General features: G+C 35.6%; 4 protein-coding genes across 5 annotated transcripts; all 4 read left to right on the top strand.

Moving 5' to 3' along the window:
* The first annotated feature begins 481 nt into the window (after window positions 1–481).
* On the top strand, window positions 482–3,454 carry LOC108818051 (alkaline/neutral invertase E, chloroplastic). 2 transcript variants are annotated; one of them, XM_018590902.2, is made up of 6 exons: window positions 482–625; window positions 1,028–1,698; window positions 1,783–1,948; window positions 2,035–2,740; window positions 2,823–2,871; window positions 2,957–3,454. In XM_018590902.2, exons 2-6 carry the CDS (start codon window positions 1,108–1,110, stop codon window positions 3,281–3,283), a joined length of 1,839 nt encoding a protein of 612 aa, XP_018446404.1. In that variant the 5' UTR covers window positions 482–625; window positions 1,028–1,107; the 3' UTR covers window positions 3,284–3,454. The 2 variants fall into 2 exon arrangements, with proteins under 2 accessions (XP_018446404.1, XP_018446402.1); XM_018590900.2 differs by having other exon boundaries at window positions 489–625; window positions 1,041–1,698.
* Window positions 3,455–8,150: 4,696 nt separating this feature from the next.
* LOC130497777 (protein phosphatase 2C 3-like) lies at window positions 8,151–8,962 on the top strand. Its single transcript, XM_056990940.1, has 2 exons — window positions 8,151–8,345; window positions 8,447–8,962. Exons 1-2 carry the CDS (start codon window positions 8,151–8,153, stop codon window positions 8,945–8,947), a joined length of 696 nt encoding a protein of 231 aa, XP_056846920.1. The 3' UTR covers window positions 8,948–8,962.
* A 1,757-nt stretch (window positions 8,963–10,719) lies between these two features.
* LOC108818053 (alkaline/neutral invertase E, chloroplastic) lies at window positions 10,720–13,164 on the top strand. The gene is made up of 5 exons (XM_018590905.2): window positions 10,720–11,408; window positions 11,493–11,658; window positions 11,745–12,450; window positions 12,533–12,581; window positions 12,667–13,164. The coding sequence occupies exons 1-5, from the start codon at window positions 10,818–10,820 to the stop codon at window positions 12,991–12,993; spliced, it is 1,839 nt and encodes a 612-aa protein (XP_018446407.1). The 5' UTR covers window positions 10,720–10,817; the 3' UTR covers window positions 12,994–13,164.
* A 4,696-nt stretch (window positions 13,165–17,860) lies between these two features.
* Window positions 17,861–18,677, top strand: LOC130497776 (protein phosphatase 2C 3-like). The gene is made up of 2 exons (XM_056990939.1): window positions 17,861–18,055; window positions 18,157–18,677. Exons 1-2 carry the CDS (start codon window positions 17,861–17,863, stop codon window positions 18,655–18,657), a joined length of 696 nt encoding a protein of 231 aa, XP_056846919.1. The 3' UTR covers window positions 18,658–18,677.
* The last annotated feature ends 2,244 nt before the right edge of the window (window positions 18,678–20,921 follow it).

The raw sequence follows: 20,921 nt of genomic DNA, 5'->3' as shown, positions 1-20,921 counted from the left end.
AAACAAAGATCCGGCGGTAACTGGTGGCATTCTCTTCTTTCTCCAGTAACTGGTACTACTACTACTATAGTACTACTATAGTCATATGTAAGTTTAGCATTCACTGCTGCTTCAGCCACTTGTTCAATAAACTTAGCAAATTGTAGTTATATCTATATTTGATATTAATTTGATAAAATAATCCCTTAAAATTTTGTTTTAATTTTATTTTGAAAAAAAATATTTTTTTATATTTTTGTAGTTATATTTATATTTAATATTGATTTGATATAATAATTTTTAAAATAAATAAAATATATAGTTGAACATAACATTTATCAATATGTTATGTTTTTATTTTAATGAAATAAATTATCATTTATTTTGAACATTTTTATATATTTAAAAAAAAACAAAACCAAGAAATAAACCAATTAAGAAAAATACATAAATAGTGAATAGAGTTTAGACACGTCATAGTTTTGCACGTGTTAACTCGTGGTTGATGGACTCGATAATTGTTCGTGTTAACACGTGTGACCTACGCAGATTTTTTTTCCTCTCTCCCCCCGAGGATTGAGTTTTCATCTCTTTTCCTTTCAAAAGTTCCTCTCATTCTCCGGAAAGCTGAATCTGAATCACCAAGGTAAGTTCATATCGTTTATCTCTCTTCTTTACGACGATGTTTTGATATGTAGTCGAGTCGGATGCAACTGACGAAAGCAATGAAATTGAATTTCATTTAGAAAGGTTTTCTGTGATTACGGAGTCTCTGATTCATTTCGTTATGCTTCCATGCTTTGTTTCAGTGACCTCATTACATGATTTCGATTCAAGCTGTTACATAAACTCTGACAAGTTTAGATTTTAGGCTTTGGGAATAATGAATGAATTGGTTATTTGGGTATTTTAAAAGTTTCAGTTTTGAAGATGATCACGTTAATTCTCCTTGTAAAGATCGTTCCTTTGAAAATGATCATGTTAAACTCTCCCGATGTAAAGTCTTAGTTCTTTCTGCTGGATTTTCATTCATGTTGGTCTTATTCAGTTTCCTCTTGCAGGTGTCGTTTTTAAAGCTTTTTATCAGTTGTTCTACCCATTTCTCTGAGTATATAGAGTCGAACAAAAATGGCGGCTTCAGAAACGGGTTTACGTCTTCCATTGGGATCTTTATCTCCATCTTCTCATCTCTCTTCCTCCTTCCTTACCTCCACCCCGCTCCTCTCGTTTAAACCCTCCTCTAGTAGAAAACGAAGCGGCTTAAAGTGTACCAACTCTATAGCCAGGGGAAACTCGTTTCACAGTCCTTCAAACTTTGTTTTCAAGAAGCTGCAGTCCACGAGATGCAGATGCCAAAGAAACGATGTTGAGGAGAAGAACATCAGATCCTCCACCTTACTTCCTTCCGACGGGTTGAAAAGCGACTTGGACGAAATGCCTCTACCTGTAAACGGGAGTCTTTCATCTAACGGGAACGTACAGTCAGCTACTGGGACGAACTCTATAGAGGATGAAGCTTGGGATCTGTTGAGACAGTCCATTGTTTACTACTGTGGTAGTCCTATTGGAACTATCGCTGCTAATGACCCCAACTCTACCAGCGTCCTCAACTATGATCAGGTCTTCATTCGTGACTTCATACCTTCCGGGATCGCCTTTCTTCTTAAAGGAGAGTATGACATTGTCCGTGACTTCATCCTTTACACCCTCCAATTACAGGTGATAGAATCTCTCTCTCTCTTTATTTTTTCCACTATCTTAGTTGTTATGCGCTGATGATTTAATGGCTTATTCTTGACTTAGAGTTGGGAGAAAACCATGGATTGCCATAGTCCAGGTCAAGGATTGATGCCTGCTAGCTTCAAGGTGAAAACCGTTCCTCTTGACGGCGATGATTCGATGACAGAGGAAGTCTTAGATCCTGATTTTGGGGAAGCTGCAATCGGACGTGTTGCTCCGGTTGATTCTGGTAAGACAAAGCTAACTTCTATATCTTACAAACCAATGTGGAAAAAGGATAATCATGTTCTTCATTTTTGATTTGGGAACTCACAGGCTTGTGGTGGATTATATTGCTGAGAGCGTACGGAAAATGCACAGGCGATGTGTCCGTGCAGGAGAGAGTTGATGTGCAGACCGGAATCAAGATGATCTTAAAGCTCTGTCTCGCTGATGGTTTCGATATGTTCCCTACTTTACTAGTCACTGATGGATCCTGCATGATAGACCGTCGTATGGGTATCCACGGTCACCCCCTTGAGATTCAGGCACTGTTTTACTCAGCTTTGGTTTGTGCACGTGAGATGCTTACACCAGAGGATGGATCAGCTGATCTAATCCGAGCTCTCAACAACCGCCTCGTTGCATTATCTTTCCACATCAGGGAATACTACTGGCTGGACATGAAAAAGATTAACGAGATTTACCGGTACCAGACCGAAGAGTACTCTTACGACGCGGTCAATAAGTTCAACATCTATCCAGATCAGATCCCTTCGTGGTTGGTGGACTTTATGCCTAACAGAGGAGGTTATTTGATTGGAAACCTTCAGCCCGCTCACATGGATTTCAGATTCTTTTCCTTGGGGAATCTTTGGTCTATTGTGAGCAGTTTGGCTACTAATGATCAGTCGCACGCAATTCTTGATTTGGTCGAAGCAAAATGGGCAGAACTTGTAGCGGACATGCCGTTTAAGATCTGTTACCCTGCTATGGAAGGTGAAGAATGGAGGATTATAACCGGAAGTGATCCAAAGAACACGTAAATTTTGTCTCTTTCATATGATTTTCAATACATTGTTTTATTATATTTTCATGCTAAAGGCATATTGGTTTTGTTGCAGTCCTTGGTCTTATCACAATGGAGGTTCCTGGCCAACTCTGTTATGGCAGGTTTGTTGAGTCTTTTTCTCTTTCCCTTAACGTAATGTTGGGTATTGTATTTATCTTGGGCCCTTGTTGGTGTTTTTTTTTTCAGCTGACGGTAGCAAGCATCAAAATGGGTAGACCAGAGATTGCAGAGAAGGCGGTTGAGTTAGCCGAGAGACGGATTGCTATTGACAAATGGCCAGAGTACTACGATACCAAGAGGGCAAGATTCATAGGTAAACAGGCACGGCTTTACCAGACGTGGTCCATCGCAGGCTACCTCGTGGCCAAGCTCCTCTTGGCAAATCCATCTGCAGCAAAGTTCCTTACTAGTGAAGAGGATTCTGATTTGAGAAATGCCTTCTCTTGCATGATCAGCGCCAACCCTAGAAGGACACGAGGTCGCAAGAAGACTCAACAACCATTTATTGTATGAAAAGCTCACAGATCTTTCTTTTTTTAAAATGTGAGCAATGGACTAAGGACTCCTCCACTGTTATGTCCCTTCAAAAGAATGATACAGAATTCTTGTGTAAATAGTCTCTTAGAAACTAATCATAAAAGATAATGGTATTTTTATCTAGGATATAAGTGAGTGCTTTGATTTTGTTGCATCTAGTCCGACAAAACTGAATGCCCTTAGAAGCAACCCTATCACTAAAAAAAAGCTATACTCTCTCCCTAAACTCTGTCCACCGAAAAAGTTGAAACCTAACTCTGGTCCGGCGAGGTACGTGTTCTCTTCTCCATAGTCGACATGCATGTTGTTTTGAGACTGACATGCATGTTGTTTTGAGACTGTCGGTTCTAGCGGACGAAGACGGTTTCAAACCGGCGTTTTTAGAGCAATGGCGAGGCTACAGAGCAACAGAGGTGGGAAAGGTTAGTTTTTAGGACTGGAGTGAGAATCAGATCCTAGGGTTTCTCCTTTCTAGATCTATGGCTTCTCTTCTTTGGTGGTGGTGCGTGACTCAGTGGGAAGCATCATCCGCCTCGTTTCTATTTTCCTGTGGGAAGTGCGATGATGAGAGGCCGGAGAATTGACATGACAATAACTGAAGGAGTAAGGTATGGTCGCTGGTGAAGTTGTTCCTGTCAGGAATGCATCGTTTCGGTGTCGAGTGCTAGTTATCTCTTGGTGACTACTTATGTTCAATAGGTTAATCTTGATTAGGAATACCGAAATAGCTTACATACGGGTTTATGTTTTTCACTGGTGTGGTAGAATGTTAGAGGTGAAAGAAAACTCTTTGTCTGTGACAAAGCTTGTTTTCAGTAGGTTTAGTTACATCGAAGTATGAGATTTGATACTCTATGATCCAATCTAGTGCTCTTCTGATGATACTGAATCATTTTTTATTTAAATGCGGTTGAAAATTTTTATGGTTAAAATCATATAATTTTCTATTTGGTAAATGAAAAGTTGATGTTTGAGCAAAACAAAAAGAATATTTAGAGTATTTCCAACAGCATTATTAGGAATTCTAACTATTTAAAGAAAAAAAAAACTAAAAAGAGAAACAATAAAAGTTCTAAACTAAAAGAATTTTAAAAACTGTCTATCTAATAAAAAAATAGATGTCATTGTTCAAATTTGTTTATTTAATTTGATAAGTCGTTTAGTTTTAAGTAGGCATGTTTGTTTGTTACCGAAAGTTATTTCGGAGTAGATTTTAGTTGCTGCTTTTATGTAGGTTCTTGTGTCTAAAGATTGTTCTTTCATCCGCTAGTTTATATATCAAATTCTGTATATTTAGTATTTCCTGAAATAAAATGTACTTTTCCGGTGACAAAAAAGAAACATAAATGAGTAATTTTAATATTAGTACTTTTTTTACTCTAGAAACTTTGATGGATTAACTGATGAAAGTGCTATTATCAACATCGAAATTTATTTTATTTTATTACCACTTGTGTGTTTCGTCCCATCGAACTAAATTCAACTGACAAGGCTATGTTTTGGCCTATGACATTTGCTGGCTGGGTGATATCTGTCTGTGACCTTGGCCCCCGGTAGATGCATGCATTTTAATCGAAACTATATATAGTTATGTGACTCAGGTCAGAGGCCATGTGTCTCTATTTATTCAAACAATACTCTCAAGTGGATGAGTATGGGATTAGCAGCGCTGGTCCAGCAGTTTTGAAGGCTCTACACAAAATTTGGATTTTAGTTGTGTGAATTTAAAAAAAAAAACAAAAAAAAAATTAGCTTAGAAAAATTGGAAAAAGGTTTGGCCCCTACGCGGTCGTTCTTCCGTCACGGACCGAGCCACTCAATGACACTTTGGGTGTGATGATATAACAACTGGAGTAACTTAAAGTAAACATGAAAGAAACAAAAAGAAAGGAATTAGTTACGTTGTTTATAGTGTTAATCTGATTTATTTGCGCAAATGAGAGAAAATACTTGTATACCTATTTTATCATCATTGGCTCTATTCAAGCTGATTGAGAGTGACCATTTATGTTGATACTAGGTGTAGGTGATTCTTCCATGCATGAATATATAATAAAAATTATAATAATTCTCCACTATTCTAATTTTATTTTATAATTTAAATTGGTTTATAATACATGTAAGGAAAATAAGTAAAAAAAATCATTTTCAATATTTTAATGTTAATATCTTAATTAAACATATGATTATGATATACAAAATATGATTTGTATAAATACTTATTTTACGTAAACTGAGTTTTTATATTTTCATTCTGAACTAAATCATAATTTTTTTTGTGTTTTATATTTGATTAATTTTGTTAATTGTATTTAGTTGAATTTGTGTTATATATATACACATAAATTTATGTATAATTTAATAGATGTAGTTTTGGAAAACAAATAGTAAAATAACTAATATTTTTGAAATATACAAATTTAAATATTATAAAAATTAAACAATAATGAATAAATCTTATGTTTTATTTATAAATTTAAGTTATTTTATAATTTAAATGTATAAAATATAAAATTATTTTAAACAATAAGATGTTTTGACTTAATTAAACTTCTGATTTTAGTAGAATTTAGATCAGTTTAATGATCTGTGATCAATTTTATGGATAATTCATGCTCTAATCGTAGTGAAATTTTGTATGTTTAAATCAGGTGGTAATAAATTAAAATGATGTTTGATACAGAGTGACATTAGCTAACATAATTAATAGTTATTTAGTGTCTCATGCATTATTATGAATATTTATAAAATGATTGAGGCATAATAACAATTAGTTAATATTTTATTTTTAACTTGTATAATGTAAAATTTATTTTGAAATTTATTTGTACCAAAATAAAATATAAGATGATTATGTTATTTGAGATAATTGTTGTCAAATGGAACCTCTTAAAGTATATAAATAAATGATTTTTGGTGAAATCTACTCCTTTGTTCTTTTTGTGAAATATGCTTTTGAATTCACGTATTATATGTAGTCTATTTGAAAAAAATTAAAGACGTTTCCATTTTTATATGTATATGGTTCGTGATAAAAAATTAAAAACAAAATTTAAAATATTATTAAGAAAAGAGAAACATAATAAAAAACCTTTTTTGTTAATATGATGAATATGAATAATATTTTAAAAATTTATGTCTATAATTGATCATTTTAAAAATTAATGTATAAAAATAATACATAAGAAATTAATTTTTCAAATAATATTATAGAAATGACTACACAAGATATATTATATTTACTGTTAAAATAGCAGCGGAAAATTTGTGAAAATATATTATTGATCAAACAATCCAAAAGATTAGAGTATTTTGCAAACTAATCCATTTTACACCTGTATAGAGTCAAACTTAGGGGTGGGAGTTCGGGTACCCGTTCGGGTTCGGATCGGGTATTTCGGATTTTCGGGTATTTCGGTATAGGAGTGTAATACCCGTTCGGGTATTTCTTTATTTCGGGTCGGGTTCGGGTATTTTTAGTTCGGGTTCGGGTATTTCGGGTCGGGTTTTCGGATATTTAGATTTTGGAAAAAAAAATTAAATTTTTCATTTCTCAAGTTTTTTTGTATTTAAAAAATATAAATTTCACTTAACTGATTTTTTATTTTCTAATAATTGAATGATTAATAAATTTGAAGATAACATTTTACAAATAAAAGATAATAAATTGATTATTATTTTTAAATTTTGGATGTAACTTTTGTTAATGCATGAAATAAAAATCTTGACATGCATTTTAAGTGAGTAAAAATTCACCTTTTTCCAATTATATGTAAATTATCTAATTTTGAACTATGTACATAATAAAAATAAAAATTTTGAATAAAATTAAAGAAGTAAACTAGGAATATAGACCTAAGTATACATATGTTCGGTTATCTTCGGATATCCATTCGGGTTCGGGTATTATCCGTTCGGGTTCGGATATCCAATCTCTCCTAATTCAATACCTGTTCGGGTATTTTGCTACTTCGGTTCGGTTTCGGTTCGGGTTTTTTCGGTCGGATTCGGGTACGGGTTCGGGTATCGGATAAAATGCCCACCCCTAGTCAAACTCGTGATCAAGAAGAATATATAAAAGGATTAGCGTAATAGATACTATCCCCTATATATTAAAGGAGAAGCATTTTTAAGGCTTTCCTTAAACGATTTTGGTGAGAATGCATGAGAAGGCTCGGATCCACGTGTCACTCTGTGAGGGAGTTTAAGAAAAACAGAACATTTAATTCTTTGCTTTGTTTCCTTATTTGGTTCCATAAGAAGAAACGTAACCCATTTTTTTTTCATTCATGCGAAACACTTTGAGGATCCGAGTGCAGCATATTGCCAATGGATCTGAGTCATTCTTGCCGTCTTCTGCCAATGTTTTCATGCGAAACACTTTGAGGATTCTTGTGTGTCATTGCCAATGGAGCGTAGCTTCGCGCGCATGGACAATGAGGTTGTTAGTTGGGGCGAAACCGTGATGAGCGCTAACTGCAGTTGCGAGCTTCAAACGCCAGATTGCGACGCTGTCGGATCCACCGCCGTTGTCTCCGTCGTTACTCCGGAGAAGATCAACGACTTTGTTTTCAAGGCAAATCCATTGGACAGATCCTTGCTTTTTGAATCCACATGAGGAAAGATCTTCTCGAGCTTTTATCTGTTTATATAAAAAGGCATAGGACTCCCTACTTGCAAGAGTGCCAGACGTAGCCTTGTGCCTGGCCATTGGTGGTGCTTCCGCATTCTTCCAAAGGACTTGACGATTGGATTTCTCTATGAATGGAAAAGGGGTGCTTCGGATCGGGAGTAAAGTGATAGGGCAAAAAATGGGGGGGGGGGAAAGAAAGGAAAGAGAATAATGCCTACATTGAATCAATTGATTCGTCATGGTAGAGAAGAAAAACGGCGCACGGACCGTACTCGAGCTTTGGATAAATGTCCCCAGAAGCTAGGAGCATGCCCGACGGAGAAGATCGTTGTAGCTAACTGCGGCGATTCCAGAGCAGTTCTCTGTAGGAATGGAAAACCAGTTCCTCTATCCACAGATCACAAGGTCAGCGTCTCTGCTCTCTCTAGAGAGAAACATATCTTTCTTAATTTGTTTATTTTTTTGTGGTGTTAATTTTTGTTTTGTTTTGTGTTTTAAATAAACAGCCGGATCGTCCTGACGAGTTGGATCGGATCCATAAAGCAGGGGGGAGAGTGATATACTGGGATGGTCCAAGAGTCTTAGGCGTGTTAGCCATGTCACGAGCCATAGGTGATAATTACTTGAAACCATACGTGAGTTCGGAGCCGGAAGTTACTGTGACGGACCGGACCGAAGAAGATGAGTTTCTTATTCTAGCGAGCGACGGATTATGGGACGTGGTGACGAACGAGGCGGTGTGCGCGATGGTGCACATGTATCTTAACAAAAGAGGTGGTGGCCGTGGAAGGCGACGAGAAACTCAGGACGAGTGTAGTGACGGGAAAGAGGATGAGAAGGTGGTGGTGGGGTCGAGCAAGAGCGGGAAGAAAGGAGAGATCACGAACAAAGCATGCACGGAGGCGTCAGTGTTGTTGACGAAGCTGGCGTTGGCTAAGCATAGTAGCGACAACGTAAGCGTCGTGGTCGTTGATCTCAGAAGAAGAAGAAAAAGACACGTTGCTTGAGCTGACACTAATCTATCTCATTACTCCACCATCTTTTTTTTTTAAATATGATTCTTTTGTTTTTTTTTCATTGGGTCAAGTCAAGTGTGTGGAGGTTTCACTGGGACGAAGGCACCTCGGTTCATCTCCAAACCCTAAAGGGAAAAAAGCATTAGTTGAAAAAAAAATCTCGGTTTCGTTAAACCGGTTAAATCGGGGTATGGTTGTTTTCTTTTTTTTGTTCTGGACCATCGTTTTTGCCTTTTTTAGTTGTGTAATCGACAAACAAAAAAAGAAAGAGACATGAGCAAGATCATAACAATCGTGTTGATGAGTTATATATATAAACCTCGCGCAATTGCCTATGTTTCTTCTCCGCATCGTCTTAGTTTTTTCTCAGTTTCTTCTCAGTATCTTCTCTGTTTTTTCACGTAAATATATAGTTTTGCGGTCAGTTGATGAGTTGCGAGGTTGGTTGGTCGAGGTCTCTCTTGCGAAGATTATGTTAATGATCAACTATATAAAATGAAGAGATAATGACTTCATACAATCTGTTTTTGTTATCAATTCATGCACGTTCCTTTGCCTTTTTAATTCATGCAAGAACGATTTTGTTAATTGATGAGTTTGGTCTGTTAGAATAACATAATCTTCAAACATATTTTTTATTTAATAACATGGACATTATCGTGACGACCGTCTATGTTTGAATAACATAATCTTCAGATGGTATATCAGAACGAAATAAAGAACTCCATGGTATACAGATGAAGAAGAAGAAGAAGATCGAGAACAATTGTTTACGTTATGAACTTTGTATATATCTAACCCTTTTATTAATCTTCGTCCTTGGTATTTTTGGTATTTTTGGCGTTTTGTGTGGGATTTATTTGAGGACCTTTTTATTAATTAAAATTAACAATTTTTTTAAGTAGAGATAACAATATTTATTTTCTTGCTTAACAAGTTTCAAATATCTACGAAAAGAAGAAAATTTCATAAAAAATAACTAATATAAGCTCGCTCTTCTTGATCGGAAGATGGCTACCGCTACGGAGATGGCGAAGAGGATACATGTTAAAGCGAAGATGAGGCATATCACCGGGACGTCGTTGTTGTTGTTGTCTCTCTTTGAGAGGAGTAACAGATGAAGTCTTGATTCGGGTGGGTTGTGTTGAACCCGCAGACTCTGTTCTTGACCCGACAGTCTCTGCATTTAGCGAAGTACGGGTCTCGAGACATTGTAGCATTTGTTTTCACAAACAATAACAGTTTGACACAAGCGATAACACATTCTATACAAACTATAAGAGTTCTTACTACAGTCTCCCATTGTCAAGTATGCTTTACGAGTCATTCTCATGTAGTACACGTAAATTTTTAAGCGAATGAAATACTACAATTCTATTACACATGAATTTTAATAATATGGTTAAGATTTTTAAACCGATATCAATGAATTCTACCCATCCCGAATTAGACCGGCTAGCATTAACGTTTGGACAATATTTATATTTTATGAGTGATTAGCAAGGTAAATTGATGATACTAAATGTCATATATTTCACATTTTTTGTTATGGAAATTTATATATCTAAAGTCTGCTCATTTATTGAGTTGAGTCTTTGTATAATTCTGTTATGAAAAATGACATTTGGTTATTTTGGGTATTTTAAAAGTTTCAGTTTTGAAGATGATCACGTTAATTCTCCTTGTAAAGATCGTTCCTTTGAAAATGATCATGTTAAACTCTCCCGATGTAAAGTCTTAGTTCTTTCTGCTGGATTTTCATTCATGTTGGTCTTATTCAGTTTCCTCTTGCAGGTGTCGTTTTTAAAGCTTTTTATCAGTTGTTCTACCCATTTCTCTGAGTATATAGAGTCGAACAAAAATGGCGGCTTCAGAAACGGGTTTACGTCTTCCATTGGGATCTTTATCTCCATCTTCTCATCTCTCTTCCTCCTTCCTTACCTCCACCCCGCTCCTCTCGTTTAAACCCTCCTCTAGTAGAAAACGAAGCGGCTTAAAGTGTACCAACTCTATAGCCAGGGGAAACTCGTTTCACAGTCCTTCAAACTTTGTTTTCAAGAAGCTGCAGTCCACGAGATGCAGATGCCAAAGAAACGATGTTGAGGAGAAGAACATCAGATCCTCCACCTTACTTCCTTCCGACGGGTTGAAAAGCGACTTGGACGAAATGCCTCTACCTGTAAACGGGAGTCTTTCATCTAACGGGAACGTACAGTCAGCTACTGGGACGAACTCTATAGAGGATGAAGCTTGGGATCTGTTGAGACAGTCCATTGTTTACTACTGTGGTAGTCCTATTGGAACTATCGCTGCTAATGACCCCAACTCTACCAGCGTCCTCAACTATGATCAGGTCTTCATTCGTGACTTCATACCTTCCGGGATCGCCTTTCTTCTTAAAGGAGAGTATGACATTGTCCGTGACTTCATCCTTTACACCCTCCAATTACAGGTGATAGAATCTCTCTCTCTCTTTATTTTTTCCACTATCTTAGTTGTTATGCGCTGATGATTTAATGGCTTATTCTTGACTTAGAGTTGGGAGAAAACCATGGATTGCCATAGTCCAGGTCAAGGATTGATGCCTGCTAGCTTCAAGGTGAAAACCGTTCCTCTTGACGGCGATGATTCGATGACAGAGGAAGTCTTAGATCCTGATTTTGGGGAAGCTGCAATCGGACGTGTTGCTCCGGTTGATTCTGGTAAGACAAAGCTAACTTCTATATCTTACAAACCAATGTGGAAAAAGGATAATCATGTTCTTCATTTTTGATTTGGGAACTCACAGGCTTGTGGTGGATTATATTGCTGAGAGCGTACGGAAAATGCACAGGCGATGTGTCCGTGCAGGAGAGAGTTGATGTGCAGACCGGAATCAAGATGATCTTAAAGCTCTGTCTCGCTGATGGTTTCGATATGTTCCCTACTTTACTAGTCACTGATGGATCCTGCATGATAGACCGTCGTATGGGTATCCACGGTCACCCCCTTGAGATTCAGGCACTGTTTTACTCAGCTTTGGTTTGTGCACGTGAGATGCTTACACCAGAGGATGGATCAGCTGATCTAATCCGAGCTCTCAACAACCGCCTCGTTGCATTATCTTTCCACATCAGGGAATACTACTGGCTGGACATGAAAAAGATTAACGAGATTTACCGGTACCAGACCGAAGAGTACTCTTACGACGCGGTCAATAAGTTCAACATCTATCCAGATCAGATCCCTTCGTGGTTGGTGGACTTTATGCCTAACAGAGGAGGTTATTTGATTGGAAACCTTCAGCCCGCTCACATGGATTTCAGATTCTTTTCCTTGGGGAATCTTTGGTCTATTGTGAGCAGTTTGGCTACTAATGATCAGTCGCACGCAATTCTTGATTTGGTCGAAGCAAAATGGGCAGAACTTGTAGCGGACATGCCGTTTAAGATCTGTTACCCTGCTATGGAAGGTGAAGAATGGAGGATTATAACCGGAAGTGATCCAAAGAACACGTAAATTTTGTCTCTTTCATATGATTTTCAATACATTGTTTTATTATATTTTCATGCTAAAGGCATATTGGTTTTGTTGCAGTCCTTGGTCTTATCACAATGGAGGTTCCTGGCCAACTCTGTTATGGCAGGTTTGTTGAGTCTTTTTCTCTTTCCCTTAACGTAATGTTGGGTATTGTATTTATCTTGGGCCCTTGTTGGTGTTTTTTTTTTCAGCTGACGGTAGCAAGCATCAAAATGGGTAGACCAGAGATTGCAGAGAAGGCGGTTGAGTTAGCCGAGAGACGGATTGCTATTGACAAATGGCCAGAGTACTACGATACCAAGAGGGCAAGATTCATAGGTAAACAGGCACGGCTTTACCAGACGTGGTCCATCGCAGGCTACCTCGTGGCCAAGCTCCTCTTGGCAAATCCATCTGCAGCAAAGTTCCTTACTAGTGAAGAGGATTCTGATTTGAGAAATGCCTTCTCTTGCATGATCAGCGCCAACCCTAGAAGGACACGAGGTCGCAAGAAGACTCAACAACCATTTATTGTATGAAAAGCTCACAGATCTTTCTTTTTTTAAAATGTGAGCAATGGACTAAGGACTCCTCCACTGTTATGTCCCTTCAAAAGAATGATACAGAATTCTTGTGTAAATAGTCTCTTAGAAACTAATCATAAAAGATAATGGTATTTTTATCTAGGATATAAGTGAGTGCTTTGATTTTGTTGCATCTAGTCCGACAAAACTGAATGCCCTTAGAAGCAACCCTATCACTAAAAAAAAGCTATACTCTCTCCCTAAACTCTGTCCACCGAAAAAGTTGAAACCTAACTCTGGTCCGGCGAGGTACGTGTTCTCTTCTCCATAGTCGACATGCATGTTGTTTTGAGACTGACATGCATGTTGTTTTGAGACTGTCGGTTCTAGCGGACGAAGACGGTTTCAAACCGGCGTTTTTAGAGCAATGGCGAGGCTACAGAGCAACAGAGGTGGGAAAGGTTAGTTTTTAGGACTGGAGTGAGAATCAGATCCTAGGGTTTCTCCTTTCTAGATCTATGGCTTCTCTTCTTTGGTGGTGGTGCGTGACTCAGTGGGAAGCATCATCCGCCTCGTTTCTATTTTCCTGTGGGAAGTGCGATGATGAGAGGCCGGAGAATTGACATGACAATAACTGAAGGAGTAAGGTATGGTCGCTGGTGAAGTTGTTCCTGTCAGGAATGCATCGTTTCGGTGTCGAGTGCTAGTTATCTCTTGGTGACTACTTATGTTCAATAGGTTAATCTTGATTAGGAATACCGAAATAGCTTACATACGGGTTTATGTTTTTCACTGGTGTGGTAGAATGTTAGAGGTGAAAGAAAACTCTTTGTCTGTGACAAAGCTTGTTTTCAGTAGGTTTAGTTACATCGAAGTATGAGATTTGATACTCTATGATCCAATCTAGTGCTCTTCTGATGATACTGAATCATTTTTTATTTAAATGCGGTTGAAAATTTTTATGGTTAAAATCATATAATTTTCTATTTGGTAAATGAAAAGTTGATGTTTGAGCAAAACAAAAAGAATATTTAGAGTATTTCCAACAGCATTATTAGGAATTCTAACTATTTAAAGAAAAAAAAAACTAAAAAGAGAAACAATAAAAGTTCTAAACTAAAAGAATTTTAAAAACTGTCTATCTAATAAAAAAATAGATGTCATTGTTCAAATTTGTTTATTTAATTTGATAAGTCGTTTAGTTTTAAGTAGGCATGTTTGTTTGTTACCGAAAGTTATTTCGGAGTAGATTTTAGTTGCTGCTTTTATGTAGGTTCTTGTGTCTAAAGATTGTTCTTTCATCCGCTAGTTTATATATCAAATTCTGTATATTTAGTATTTCCTGAAATAAAATGTACTTTTCCGGTGACAAAAAAGAAACATAAATGAGTAATTTTAATATTAGTACTTTTTTTACTCTAGAAACTTTGATGGATTAACTGATGAAAGTGCTATTATCAACATCGAAATTTATTTTATTTTATTACCACTTGTGTGTTTCGTCCCATCGAACTAAATTCAACTGACAAGGCTATGTTTTGGCCTATGACATTTGCTGGCTGGGTGATATCTGTCTGTGACCTTGGCCCCCGGTAGATGCATGCATTTTAATCGAAACTATATATAGTTATGTGACTCAGGTCAGAGGCCATGTGTCTCTATTTATTCAAACAATACTCTCAAGTGGATGAGTATGGGATTAGCAGCGCTGGTCCAGCAGTTTTGAAGGCTCTACACAAAATTTGGATTTTAGTTGTGTGAATTTAAAAAAAAAAACAAAAAAAAAATTAGCTTAGAAAAATTGGAAAAAGGTTTGGCCCCTACGCGGTCGTTCTTCCGTCACGGACCGAGCCACTCAATGACACTTTGGGTGTGATGATATAACAACTGGAGTAACTTAAAGTAAACATGAAAGAAACAAAAAGAAAGGAATTAGTTACGTTGTTTATAGTGTTAATCTGATTTATTTGCGCAAATGAGAGAAAATACTTGTATACCTATTTTATCATCATTGGCTCTATTCAAGCTGATTGAGAGTGACCATTTATGTTGATACTAGGTGTAGGTGATTCTTCCATGCATGAATATATAATAAAAATTATAATAATTCTCCACTATTCTAATTTTATTTTATAATTTAAATTGGTTTATAATACATGTAAGGAAAATAAGTAAAAAAAATCATTTTCAATATTTTAATGTTAATATCTTAATTAAACATATGATTATGATATACAAAATATGATTTGTATAAATACTTATTTTACGTAAACTGAGTTTTTATATTTTCATTCTGAACTAAATCATAATTTTTTTTGTGTTTTATATTTGATTAATTTTGTTAATTGTATTTAGTTGAATTTGTGTTATATATATACACATAAATTTATGTATAATTTAATAGATGTAGTTTTGGAAAACAAATAGTAAAATAACTAATATTTTTGAAATATACAAATTTAAATATTATAAAAATTAAACAATAATGAATAAATCTTATGTTTTATTTATAAATTTAAGTTATTTTATAATTTAAATGTATAAAATATAAAATTATTTTAAACAATAAGATGTTTTGACTTAATTAAACTTCTGATTTTAGTAGAATTTAGATCAGTTTAATGATCTGTGATCAATTTTATGGATAATTCATGCTCTAATCGTAGTGAAATTTTGTATGTTTAAATCAGGTGGTAATAAATTAAAATGATGTTTGATACAGAGTGACATTAGCTAACATAATTAATAGTTATTTAGTGTCTCATGCATTATTATGAATATTTATAAAATGATTGAGGCATAATAACAATTAGTTAATATTTTATTTTTAACTTGTATAATGTAAAATTTATTTTGAAATTTATTTGTACCAAAATAAAATATAAGATGATTATGTTATTTGAGATAATTGTTGTCAAATGGAACCTCTTAAAGTATATAAATAAATGATTTTTGGTGAAATCTACTCCTTTGTTCTTTTTGTGAAATATGCTTTTGAATTCACGTATTATATGTAGTCTATTTGAAAAAAATTAAAGACGTTTCCATTTTTATATGTATATGGTTCGTGATAAAAAATTAAAAACAAAATTTAAAATATTATTAAGAAAAGAGAAACATAATAAAAAACCTTTTTTGTTAATATGATGAATATGAATAATATTTTAAAAATTTATGTCTATAATTGATCATTTTAAAAATTAATGTATAAAAATAATACATAAGAAATTAATTTTTCAAATAATATTATAGAAATGACTACACAAGATATATTATATTTACTGTTAAAATAGCAGCGGAAAATTTGTGAAAATATATTATTGATCAAACAATCCAAAAGATTAGAGTATTTTGCAAACTAATCCATTTTACACCTGTATAGAGTCAAACTTAGGGGTGGGAGTTCGGGTACCCGTTCGGGTTCGGATCGGGTATTTCGGATTTTCGGGTATTTCGGTATAGGAGTGTAATACCCGTTCGGGTATTTCTTTATTTCGGGTCGGGTTCGGGTATTTTTAGTTCGGGTTCGGGTATTTCGGGTCGGGTTTTCGGATATTTAGATTTTGGAAAAAAAAATTAAATTTTTCATTTCTCAAGTTTTTTTGTATTTAAAAAATATAAATTTCACTTAACTGATTTTTTATTTTCTAATAATTGAATGATTAATAAATTTGAAGATAACATTTTACAAATAAAAGATAATAAATTGATTATTATTTTTAAATTTTGGATGTAACTTTTGTTAATGCATGAAATAAAAATCTTGACATGCATTTTAAGTGAGTAAAAATTCACCTTTTTCCAATTATATGTAAATTATCTAATTTTGAACTATGTACATAATAAAAATAAAAATTTTGAATAAAATTAAAGAAGTAAACTAGGAATATAGACCTAAGTATACATATGTTCGGTTATCTTCGGATATCCATTCGGGTTCGGGTATTATCCGTTCGGGTTCGGATATCCAATCTCTCCTAATTCAATACCTGTTCGGGTATTTTGCTACTTCGGTTCGGTTTCGGTTCGGGTTTTTTCGGTCGGATTCGGGTACGGGTTCGGGTATCGGATAAAATGCCCACCCCTAGTCAAACTCGTGATCAAGAAGAATATATAAAAGGATTAGCGTAATAGATACTATCCCCTATATATTAAAGGAGAAGCATTTTTAAGGCTTTCCTTAAACGATTTTGGTGAGAATGCATGAGAAGGCTCGGATCCACGTGTCACTCTGTGAGGGAGTTTAAGAAAAACGGAACATTTAATTCTTTGCTTTGTTTCCTTATTTGGTTCCATAAGAAGAAACGTAACCCATTTTTTTTTCATTCATGCGAAACACTTTGAGGATCCGAGTGCAGCATATTGCCAATGGATCTGAGTCATTCTTGCCGTCTTCTGCCAATGTTTTCATGCGAAACACTTTGAGGATTCTTGTGTGTCATTGCCAATGGAGCGTAGCTTCGCGCGCATGGACAATGAGGTTGTTAGTTGGGGCGAAACCGTGATGAGCGCTAACTGCAGTTGCGAGCTTCAAACGCCAGATTGCGACGCTGTCGGATCCACCGCCGTTGTCTCCGTCGTTACTCCGGAGAAGATCAACGACTTTGTTTTCAAGGCAAATCCATTGGACAGATCCTTGCTTTTTGAATCCACATGAGGAAAGATCTTCTCGAGCTTTTATCTGTTTATATAAAAAGGCATAGGACTCCCTACTTGCAAGAGTGCCAGACGTAGCCTTGTGCCTGGCCATTGGTGGTGCTTCCGCATTCTTCCAAAGGACTTGACGATTGGATTTCTCTATGAATGGAAAAGGGGTGCTTCGGATCGGGAGTAAAGTGATAGGGCAAAAAATGGGGGGGGGGGAAAGAAAGGAAAGAGAATAATGCCTACATTGAATCAATTGATTCGTCATGGTAGAGAAGAAAAACGGCGCACGGACCGTACTCGAGCTTTGGATAAATGTCCCCAGAAGCTAGGAGCATGCCCGACGGAGAAGATCGTTGTAGCTAACTGCGGCGATTCCAGAGCAGTTCTCTGTAGGAATGGAAAACCAGTTCCTCTATCCACAGATCACAAGGTCAGCGTCTCTGCTCTCTCTAGAGAGAAACATATCTTTCTTAATTTGTTTATTTTTTTGTGGTGTTAATTTTTGTTTTGTTTTGTGTTTTAAATAAACAGCCGGATCGTCCTGACGAGTTGGATCGGATCCATAAAGCAGGGGGGAGAGTGATATACTGGGATGGTCCAAGAGTCTTAGGCGTGTTAGCCATGTCACGAGCCATAGGTGATAATTACTTGAAACCATACGTGAGTTCGGAGCCGGAAGTTACTGTGACGGACCGGACCGAAGAAGATGAGTTTCTTATTCTAGCGAGCGACGGATTATGGGACGTGGTGACGAACGAGGCGGTGTGCGCGATGGTGCACATGTATCTTAACAAAAGAGGTGGTGGCCGTGGAAGGCGACGAGAAACTCAGGACGAGTGTAGTGACGGGAAAGAGGATGAGAAGGTGGTGGTGGGGTCGAGCAAGAGCGGGAAGAAAGGAGAGATCACGAACAAAGCATGCACGGAGGCGTCAGTGTTGTTGACGAAGCTGGCGTTGGCTAAGCATAGTAGCGACAACGTAAGCGTCGTGGTCGTTGATCTCAGAAGAAGAAGAAAAAGACACGTTGCTTGAGCTGACACTAATCTATCTCATTACTCCACCATCTTTTTTTTTTAAATATGATTCTTTTGTTTTTTTTTCATTGGGTCAAGTCAAGTGTGTGGAGGTTTCACTGGGACGAAGGCACCTCGGTTCATCTCCAAACCCTAAAGGGAAAAAAGCATTAGTTGAAAAAAAAATCTCGGTTTCGTTAAACCGGTTAAATCGGGGTATGGTTGTTTTCTTTTTTTTGTTCTGGACCATCGTTTTTGCCTTTTTTAGTTGTGTAATCGACAAACAAAAAAAGAAAGAGACATGAGCAAGATCATAACAATCGTGTTGATGAGTTATATATATAAACCTCGCGCAATTGCCTATGTTTCTTCTCCGCATCGTCTTAGTTTTTTCTCAGTTTCTTCTCAGTATCTTCTCTGTTTTTTCACGTAAATATATAGTTTTGCGGTCAGTTGATGAGTTGCGAGGTTGGTTGGTCGAGGTCTCTCTTGCGAAGATTATGTTAATGATCAACTATATAAAATGAAGAGATAATGACTTCATACAATCTGTTTTTGTTATCAATTCATGCACGTTCCTTTGCCTTTTTAATTCATGCAAGAACGATTTTGTTAATTGATGAGTTTGGTCTGTTAGAATAACATAATCTTCAAACATATTTTTTATTTAATAACATGGACATTATCGTGACGACCGTCTATGTTTGAATAACATAATCTTCAGATGGTATATCAGAACGAAATAAAGAACTCCATGGTATACAGATGAAGAAGAAGAAGAAGATCGAGAACAATTGTTTACGTTATGAACTTTGTATATATCTAACCCTTTTATTAATCTTCGTCCTTGGTATTTTTGGTATTTTTGGCGTTTTGTGTGGGATTTATTTGAGGACCTTTTTATTAATTAAAATTAACAATTTTTTTAAGTAGAGATAACAATATTTATTTTCTTGCTTAACAAGTTTCAAATATCTACGAAAAGAAGAAAATTTCATAAAAAATAACTAATATAAGCTCGCTCTTCTTGATCGGAAGATGGCTACCGCTACGGAGATGGCGAAGAGGATACATGTTAAAGCGAAGATGAGGCATATCACCGGGACGTCGTTGTTGTTGTTGTCTCTCTTTGAGAGGAGTAACAGATGAAGTCTTGATTCGGGTGGGTTGTGTTGAACCCGCAGACTCTGTTCTTGACCCGACAGTCTCTGCATTTAGCGAAGTACGGGTCTCGAGACATTGTAGCATTTGTTTTCACAAACAATAACAGTTTGACACAAGCGATAACACATTCTATACAAACTATAAGAGTTCTTACTACAGTCTCCCATTGTCAAGTATGCTTTACGAGTCATTCTCATGTAGTACACGTAAATTTTTAAGCGAATGAAATACTACAATTCTATTACACATGAATTTTAATAATATGGTTAAGATTTTTAAACCGATATCAATGAATTCTACCCATCCCGAATTAGACCGGCTAGCATTAACGTTTGGACAATATTTATATTTTATGAGTGATTAGCAAGGTAAATTGATGATACTAAATGTCATATATTTCACATTTTTTGTTATGGAAATTTATATATCTAAGAGTGATTGGTAAGGTAAAAATATTTTTCATTTAATACGATATTATACCAAGATACCACATTTATTGAATTAGGTTTAGTAAACCTATATAAGACTCACTGCTCCACATAATTTTATTTATTCACTACACTCGAAACCTTAACAAGTTTATCTCATTCTCCTATAATGGTTGCGGTAACTTATGTGTCTGATTTGAAACTATTCAAGTCAATGTGGAAGATTATGGTTAAGATCCTTTATTTGTGGAAGCAATATTCTGCTGGTAGTGATCTAACTATTGAAATGGTTTTTATCGACTCCAATGTAGGCATCTTTACTCTTCACCTGAATACATTTTATAAATTTCGTTTTCTTTATTTAAACATGTCTAAGTTTCAAGTTTTTTTTTTTCGTAGGTTGTGAAGATGTTTTACGCAGACCAAATTGAAAAATAAATGTTAAAACATAATGCTTGATTGTTAAAATTCATTGGCCTTATGTTTAATACATTGTAAGAATTAAACTCAGCAGGTTCAATGTGTAGATATATTAATGTTATTGTTTATGTATATATTTTTATACAACAATTTATGTATATAATTTAATTGTCATTATTTAAAAAAATATTTTGTAATGACTAAGTATATTTTATATTTAATTAATTTTAATTTAAAAATTAAAACTTTCATTTTAATTTAAAAATAAACT

The sequence above is a fragment of the Raphanus sativus genome, chromosome 7 (genome assembly GCF_000801105.2).
Source record: "Raphanus sativus cultivar WK10039 chromosome 7, ASM80110v3, whole genome shotgun sequence".
NCBI classification, from domain to species: Eukaryota; Viridiplantae; Streptophyta; class Magnoliopsida; order Brassicales; family Brassicaceae; genus Raphanus; species Raphanus sativus.
Note: the sequence above shows the minus strand (reverse complement) of the source record. Positions and strands in the feature narration are given on the sequence as shown.

Coding starts and splice junctions, on each gene's coding strand:
- LOC108818051 (XM_018590902.2), top strand. CDS start 1,108: ATGGCGGCTTCAGAAACGGGTTTACGTCTTCCATTGGGATCTTTATCT. Junction 1,699..1,782: donor TTTACACCCTCCAATTACAG/GTGATAGAATCT, acceptor TTCTTGACTTAG/AGTTGGGAGAAAACCATGGA. Junction 1,949..2,034: donor TGTTGCTCCGGTTGATTCTG/GTAAGACAAAGC, acceptor GGGAACTCACAG/GCTTGTGGTGGATTATATTG.
- LOC130497777 (XM_056990940.1), top strand. CDS start 8,151: ATGCCTACATTGAATCAATTGATTCGTCATGGTAGAGAAGAAAAACGG. Junction 8,346..8,446: donor CTCTATCCACAGATCACAAG/GTCAGCGTCTCT, acceptor TTAAATAAACAG/CCGGATCGTCCTGACGAGTT.
- LOC108818053 (XM_018590905.2), top strand. CDS start 10,818: ATGGCGGCTTCAGAAACGGGTTTACGTCTTCCATTGGGATCTTTATCT. Junction 11,409..11,492: donor TTTACACCCTCCAATTACAG/GTGATAGAATCT, acceptor TTCTTGACTTAG/AGTTGGGAGAAAACCATGGA. Junction 12,582..12,666: donor GGCCAACTCTGTTATGGCAG/GTTTGTTGAGTC, acceptor TTTTTTTTTCAG/CTGACGGTAGCAAGCATCAA.
- LOC130497776 (XM_056990939.1), top strand. CDS start 17,861: ATGCCTACATTGAATCAATTGATTCGTCATGGTAGAGAAGAAAAACGG. Junction 18,056..18,156: donor CTCTATCCACAGATCACAAG/GTCAGCGTCTCT, acceptor TTAAATAAACAG/CCGGATCGTCCTGACGAGTT.